The sequence below is a fragment of the Etheostoma cragini genome, chromosome 16, assembly GCF_013103735.1.
Source record: "Etheostoma cragini isolate CJK2018 chromosome 16, CSU_Ecrag_1.0, whole genome shotgun sequence".
In the NCBI taxonomy this organism is placed as follows: domain Eukaryota; kingdom Metazoa; phylum Chordata; class Actinopteri; order Perciformes; family Percidae; genus Etheostoma; species Etheostoma cragini.
In genome coordinates, this window is record NC_048422.1 from 22,008,265 (window position 1) to 22,015,940 (window position 7,676).

At 40.1% G+C, this 7,676-nt stretch overlaps 2 protein-coding genes across 2 annotated transcripts in view; both read right to left on the reverse strand.

The window, feature by feature from the left end:
• Positions 1 to 2,016: 2,016 nt before the first annotated feature.
• On the reverse strand, positions 2,017 to 4,747 carry f2rl1.2 (coagulation factor II (thrombin) receptor-like 1, tandem duplicate 2). The gene is made up of 2 exons (XM_034896156.1): positions 4,494 to 4,747; positions 2,017 to 3,783 (listed from the first exon to the last, which is right to left on the reverse strand). The coding sequence occupies exons 1-2, from the start codon at positions 4,567 to 4,569 to the stop codon at positions 2,693 to 2,695; spliced, it is 1,167 nt and encodes a 388-aa protein (XP_034752047.1). The 5' UTR covers positions 4,570 to 4,747; the 3' UTR covers positions 2,017 to 2,692.
• A 1,492-nt stretch (positions 4,748 to 6,239) lies between these two features.
• The window catches only part of f2rl1.1 (coagulation factor II (thrombin) receptor-like 1, tandem duplicate 1), a 6,628-nt gene continuing 5,191 nt past the window's right edge, over positions 6,240 to 7,676 (reverse strand). The window contains exons 3-4 of the mRNA XM_034896159.1: positions 7,537 to 7,676; positions 6,240 to 6,249 (exon numbers count right to left, since the gene is read on the reverse strand). Coding sequence (XP_034752050.1) covers positions 7,606 to 7,676 — 71 coding nt within the window. The 3' untranslated portion in view covers positions 6,240 to 6,249; positions 7,537 to 7,605. The remainder of the gene's footprint in view (positions 6,250 to 7,536) is intronic.

Genomic DNA, 7,676 nt, shown 5'->3' on the forward strand with positions numbered 1-7,676 from the left:
TTACTAAAAAAAGGTTTTAACGTCTCACTTTAGCAGTTGTTGTTTCCGCTCGCAGCCATCTTTCAAAAGTGTCGATCTCCGAAAGCAAATGAACGGACTCCATAGAAGGAACTGGCATTCTTATAAGAGGCTCCTGTTTCAACTACAAGGTCATTATTGTTTTTCAAGAATGACAAAACAACATATTATCCGTACATTTATATGGTAATAAGCTTTAGTAGCTTTTCATCTTTACTCTCCTCCCTATTACGTTGCATTTGGAGATCGACACTTTTTGACTGGCGAGTTGTCAGAAACCGTGAAAAACCAACTGCTACTGTGAGTGGTTCAAAACCTTTTTGGTAAACAGTGTACACAAACAACATTCCCAGCCCTGGTCAGAGCAGCTGTGTTGTGGCTGTGATCTAGTTCCACACTGTCACTCTCCTCTCTGTTTCCACTTACCTGGTCACAACACTGACAGTCAGAACTGGTTTGGCCTGTTTCTGGTTTTCAAGGAAATAGCCTGTTGCCACACGCCGGGTTTATTGTAGGATCACTGCATTCCCATGATGCAACAACCCCAAGCCTCTGTTAGTTATTCTAGTACAATTGACTGAAAAACGGATGTGAATTAAAATGACTTTATCCCCACGCCTAGTAATGTTCATGGATCTCTAAAGTGCATGCAATCACATGGTTATCCATCTTAAAATGACAGAAATATCTTCAACTTCAGCTATTTCCTATTCCAACCAATAATTTTTTAGGACTATCTGGTGAGGTTTGACAACTGTGATGCGTTCTACAATCTACCAGGACTTATAGAAACATCTAAAAAATATCCTTAATCCTATTCTGGCATATGTCTACCTTGTGGCTACAGGATTGTTGTAATTCACAAGCAACCCCTACAGCATACTGTACGTGTTGCATAATTAATAGGAAAACACAAGCTGCCACACATACACGAGTATGCAACTGCAGAAATAATTCCACTCAAAATGTTGCCTCTTTTTTTCTTTTTCTTTTTTCATCATGAAGCATTCTGCATGTTAAAAACACTAAAACACTGCTAAATTTGACTAGAATCAACAGATTTTTTGTGCACTGCAGAGGTTGCATAGTCTAAAAAAAAAAAAAAAAGTTAAATGATAAACCATGATTTATGAGCATTTATGTTGACCCAGGTCACAGTGTGAACTGTGTCTACGTAACAAGGCTAGGGAGTGGCTCCTTCCCCAACGTGTAAAATGAAGCTATTCCACAGATCGCTGACAAAAGGTAAAATGACACTGTAGCACGACAACCATTTACCTCTTTAAAGCATCCCGGAGCTCTACCTGAACCAGTTATTAAACAGGAAGCGGTCACAATTCAGTGTGTGTGCGTACCTGGGGGAGGGTAACGACTCTCTTTGGGTGGGGGTTGTTGCTGGAAACACACCAGTTTACGGACTTCTTATCTAGAGATGGAAGACAAGGAGCATTCATGCATTCACCTTAATTCACAGTACTCCTTTGTTGACAGCACATTGTCTTTTCGAAGAAAATGTGTTGTATAGGGGAGGTGATTTGTACTGAAAATACAAAGACTAAAACACAGACTGAATGAGCCTCAAGTTAAAAAATTAAATCAGAGAAAGGCTGAGTTTAAGAACTAAAGAGGGAATGCACTGTGTGTATCAAATAAACATAAATGGGAAAGCAAGCTGCATTTCTTGGATGTTTTCTGTGTTTCTATATGGGTGAAACGTCTCGACACTGAAACTAGTGGGAGGACAACCTGTTCAGGTCATGACAACATGCCTCATCACGCTCACCAACAAACATTCCTTAACCCGCTTCACTCAGACACTCTGTCATTGCTTCAGAAAACCGTATGATTAACAACTAAAACATGTAAAAAAAAAACGAGAGTAATTGATGACAATGAGTCTACATTTCATCTCAGGCTACATGATGACAAAGAAGAGACTCACACCACAGAAAAATGTAACTGGTTACGTATTATCAAAGAAGTATCACAGAAACTGCATCTTGTTTTGTTATTATTTATTTAAGAAACTATGTAACAGGGACACCTTTTTTCCTCATCACTCAAAACTATGTCAACACTTGAAAAGGACGGCAAAAAACAGGATAGTCTAAAAACACAAGTAGACATTAAGAAGGGTGTGTTGTTTTGACAAAAGCTACACATATTTTGTTGTTGTTTTTGTGTCCTTCCTCTGAACACATCACGCTAGTTTTGTTCTTTTCATATGGACGTTCATTGCTTTTAATGATCTGGAGTGCAGTGAACCAACTAGTCACATTCTTGGGTAAAAGACAACATTTTGTGCAGCCAAGAGAAATCAAAGGCAGTCTTTAAGAGGCATTCTCTCCATGTTTATCAGAAAAATAAAACACAGTCATGTTTCACACATGGACACTTAACAGTTCATGATGAAGTCATATTCATTTTAAAATGTTCTCCGGCTCTCATTCCTGCACAGTAATCTTCACATTTACAGTTCAACTTTGGTTATATGATGTGCTGAGGTCACCTGGCTGACTGATTGGCCGTTTGTCCATTATTACCGACCTATGTACTGTGTCTCAGTGCCACAACGTGAGTGCGTTGCCACATTTTCAGTAAACCAGAGCAAGCACAGGCCGGATATGGTATTAGGAGTTCTTTTTGTTGTTGCTCCCCTTTACTGATCTTGTCTCTAACAGGAGCTGCTCTGCGTGTTGCCACTACTCGACGTGTACGTCTTGCTCTTCCTGGAGTATTTCATGGAGCTGAATGAAACCCTCATCCTCTCTACAGTCCTGCTGCTCCTGCACAGCAGCGTGTTCTTTACGTGGTTCCTGAAGTCCTCCGACACAAAGTAGTAGATAAACGGGTCCAGGCAGCTGTTGAGGCTGGCCAGGCATAATGTGGAGATGTAAAAGCCGTAACCATTATCTATCACTCCATCTTTTAGTAGAGAGTAGTGCATCACCAGCATGATGTTACTGGGGATGAAGCACACTAGAAAAGTCACCAGAACGATCACAATCAGCAGCACGGCTTTCCGGCGGTTCTTTCCGGCAGTGCTGTTCTCCAAGCCGTTCCCCAGAGCCCTGAGTAACAGAACGTAGGCCACAATGATCACTACGCAGGGCACGAGGAACACCACCAGACCCATGACGATGAAGTAGAAGTACGGGAGCTGCACAGAAGGGAATGGATTCAGTGGGTCCTTTATGATGTTGACATCGTGGCAGGTTGTGACGTTGGGGTCTTTGAGTTTGACGGTGTGGTCATACAAGTACAGAGGCGTGGTGGTGAGCCAGATGAAAGACCAGATGGCCACGCAGACACCCACAGCCACTTTGTTGTTCTTTCTCTGTTGGGACAGAGGGTGAGCCACCACCCAGTACCTCTGCACACTCAGGCAGGCAATGAAAAGAACGGAGCTATACATGTTTCCATAGAAGAAGCCCATAAGGACTTTGCACAGCGGCTCTCCGTAGATCCAGTTGTTGCCATTTAAATGGTAGGATATTTTAAAAGGTATCCAAATGACATAAAGCAGATCAGCCAGAGCTAGGTTGGCCATGTAGATGGACGACGGGTGCTTCTTCTTGGTTCGGAAGAGGAACACCCAGATGGCCATGCCGTTGGCAGGAAGTCCCAATGCAAACACGATGATGTAGACGATCGGGAGGAAGACTGTGGTGAGACTGCTCTTCAGTGTGTCAGATGTTGCCTGGTCCACAACATACTGGTCTGAGTTTAGAGGGTCCTTATACGCAACGAATCCCCGTCCTTTACCTAGAACAATATGAAAAGATAAAAAATGTTGAATATTCCCTGAGCTTAGCTTCTTAAAAGAGCTTTCTCAATATTAAGTGAATAAAGGGATGATCAGCTGCTTATCTCTAATTTCTAGTAGCCTTTCTTTGGGTATAAGGAAAATGTTGGTCAGACAGATTACTAAAAAATGTTTGATGACATTTGTCATTCTTTCCTTGTACTTGATAGTCTAGCATATTTAAAAATTAGGATTAGTTGCTTCTCACTGATTTACAGCATTATAGACTGATACTGACTGACAGTCACTTTGGACATTTTTTCACTTTATCCTGATCCTTTTTAGGCTAAAACGTCAAAGATAGCCTAAATTATTGGCAGAGACGTATAGCCTACTGAAAATAATTATTAGTTGCAGTCCTAATAAATATAACTACAACTAGCCTAATCTAGCGTTGTATTGCAATGTAACGTTAGGCTACCGTTTAAGAGGAACTTTACACAATAAAATACCGTACAGTAATATTCATAATACGACACTTCTGCAGCTTGGAAACGGACCATTTCCGTCAAAATTACGACAACACTGTTCTCAAATTGTAGGTTAATATAAACTGCTAATGTCTGTTTTAATCTCTTGAAATGAGACTGGATTGTCTCATGACGTCTTCATGTTAGCTAGCTCGCTTTTCGACACAATACAATACACACAGGGAGACTTCCGGTCTTACCTGTAGCGTTAGCATGAGAAGCAGAAAAGCAGCAGAAAATAAAAATGAGCAGCGACAATAACCGAGTTAAATCCATGTCTGTGTCCTTCAAACGCTCCCGGCGTTAGACCTCTTCTGCAGAATGCCTCCAACAACTTTTTATATGTCGGTAAACACCTGAAAGCTTGAGGGACACACCCCGAGACTACCTGTTTGTGCCGTCATCGGGGACCCGCCTACGTGCCCGGTTTACTCCGGTCTGTGTCCCTTCAGAGGTTTCTATGGAGCTGGAAACCACGAAGAACAGCCACTATAGGTAGAGAGCCTAGATAGCATAGCACGGCATAGCACAGCATAGCACAGCACAGCACAGCATAGATAGATAGACTAAGCAAAAACGAAACGTCCTGTCACTTTCAACTGCTTTTATCTTTTAAACGAACTTAACAATATGCAGATATGTGCATGAACATTAACATATTTAACAACTAAGACATACACTGGACAATCTTCATAGACATGAGACTAACATAAATGGAGTAATGTGTGCTTGAACATGGGGGGGGGTTAAAATCCTAAACAGGACTATAGCCCTTAGTATCTTGTTGAAACACTTTTTAATTACATGTAATTTACAAAGCGCTCAAATCACCCTAAAAGCTAATGTGTTGTCACTAGCAACCTACACGTGTCATCTGTCAAATAAAGTAGCATTTTCAGCTTTGAACAAAACCGTTCAGGAATTATTACAGCAAAAGTGGGTCGTGCGTTTCATCTGTCCTACCTGGATGGGAAGAATAAACAGCACGGGGGGACAAATGAAACATACAGTTTAAGTCATGTAAACTTCCCAAAACTTAAAATGTATTTAGAATATATGAATGGTGCTTCCAAAAGGTGTTAATTTAGATGTCTGTTAACAACTAATTGCCGGCATCGTGAAACGTGTATGAAGCGGTTATTGAAATATCAAGCATTGTGGATGATTCTGCCATTTTTATAGCTAGAACAGTAGATTTTTTCATTTATATCATGTTTCTATTGTAATGTAATGTATAAGAAAATGTAATTTCACTAGGTTTTACGTGGGTTAGACCACTGGACATCCAAATAACGCCCCAGCCCGACAGTCTCCATGGGAAAACTCGACCCCCCCTACCTGGTAGGCCCAAATATATTTTCCTCGGCCTTACCATGTCTCACCTCCATAAATAATTGGATAAAACTGATATTTGTGCATTTACTTAAAAATCCATGGAGTTACAGCCAGGTTGGGGAAAGTTGAAACTGCTGTTTCAACCATGCCGACATAGACATATGAAATTATAGCCTGTTTTGCTTTCTATGTAAACAACCTTTCAATAGGAAAGTCTGAGGTTGTAGAGAACACTGAATGGTCTACTGAATAAGCATGCAGTTAAATCTTTAAATGAAAAACACTCAATAATGATCAAAAAAAATGTAACCACTAATGAAGTTTACTCTTGACCATCAAAAGCGTTTATCGGCTGTAACTCCGTGATAAAAGGAAATAACAGGGAGATATTTGGCTGATAGAAGACGGTTAACATGCTCTGTGTTTTCACCTAGGGAAGTCTGTCTATCATCATTGCAATCGGACAAAACCGGAATGTTTCAATCGTCCCGGCTCCCCCCTACTGCAGTACATCTCCTCCTCATGAACTCATGCTGTGTCAGTTCAGGAAGTTTTACCCATGTGTCACTCAGTCAGGTCAGTGTCCAACATAACCTTCTAACCTCTCCAGACAGAGAAGAACTTCAACTCTTTGTCTCCATGGAAGATGGGGGAGGAAGCTGTGGTATGATATGACAGTGCTGCTCACCCTGCCAAAGGCCATAAGGAAAGTAAACACATTACACATGTTGTCTGTGCTGAGAAATTAGCACATGGTTACCATTAAACATCCAACCGCCCAAACACTCCTAAATAAGGTCAGTCATCCCCCTACGTTCCCCGTTGCCTTAGGTATCACATTTTTGGCAGTCTTCCCATTCTAAACAGACATTGAGAACATCTAAGATAAAGCTCAGTTAATCCTTGTGTTGTCCCCCAGGTCAAAAACGCCTTTAACGGCTTAATAACACCACCTTACTACAACTAGTCTTACACTACTTTTTGTTTGTCTGTGCTGAGATATGAGCACATGGCTATCATTAAACATCCAACCATCCAAATATTGCTAAATAAGGCCAGTCATCCCCCTACATTAGGTATCACATTTATTTTCCCAGGTCTTTCCATTCTAAACAGACATGAGAACACCTGAGATAAAGCCCAGTTAAACAACTCTTATGTCAACAAAGCCATGGCACTAGAGTAAAGAAAAATGTACACAGAACTAAGGAAAAAGATATTTAACACAACACTGTAAAGAGATAAAAAATAAATACATAAAACAAAGTCATTCAGCAGCTTGACTTTTTCAACCACCTGTGAGAATATCAATAACCAAATACAAAGTTTCAGTTCAAGGTTAGATACATTTAAGACCTTTTCAATACCGCATACAATATTTAAACCTGTTTCAGAATCAAACTGTGTGACGAAAACCAGCAGGGAAGTATAGTTATATATTTACATCAACTTTTTCAGTAACTTCCTTGCAGCATAAAACAATTATTAAAAGTGGTTGCTTCTGTAGCTGCAGTACTGATAGTGTTTGCTAGAACTCAACAAAAAAACTATTATTCCTGCATGACAATATACACAATCCTACTTTTGATTTATAGATAACATCTCTCGACAGCCTGCAATCACAAACAAAAACATTGTAAAACTAACATTCCAAAACTTTCTTATCAATGGGTTTGTATGATATCGTACAGAAATATTCAAATCCTTTGTAAACTTTCTACCATCTTTAAAAAACAATGAAGTCAAATGAAACTACAGAAGCCTTTGATTGAGCAAAGCACATTACATATCAGTTGAATTGTTAAAGATGGGTTCAAAAATAATGTATTTACAAAATTAAAACCAGCAGTAACTTAGAAAGCTCAACGCTTCTCGGATGTTTTCCCTCACAGAAATGGAAGAAGTCACAGAAAAGAAATCCATGTTATCTTAGGGGGAGTTTTATGATCAGGAATTAGCCTAAAAACCATTGATGCACTAGCACTCAGTGCTCCGAGTGTTCCCTGAATCAGACGTATACGTGTTGCTCTTCTTGGAGATCTTTAGAG

Bases quoted from the DNA above. Each gene is read 5' to 3' on its own strand.
- f2rl1.2 (XM_034896156.1), bottom strand. From the start codon at position 4,569: ATGGATTTAACTCGGTTATTGTCGCTGCTCATTTTTATTTTCTGCTGC. The intron at 3,784-4,493 runs GTAAGACCGGAA...ATATTGTTCTAG, and splicing joins TTCTCATGCTAACGCTACAG to GTAAAGGACGGGGATTCGTT.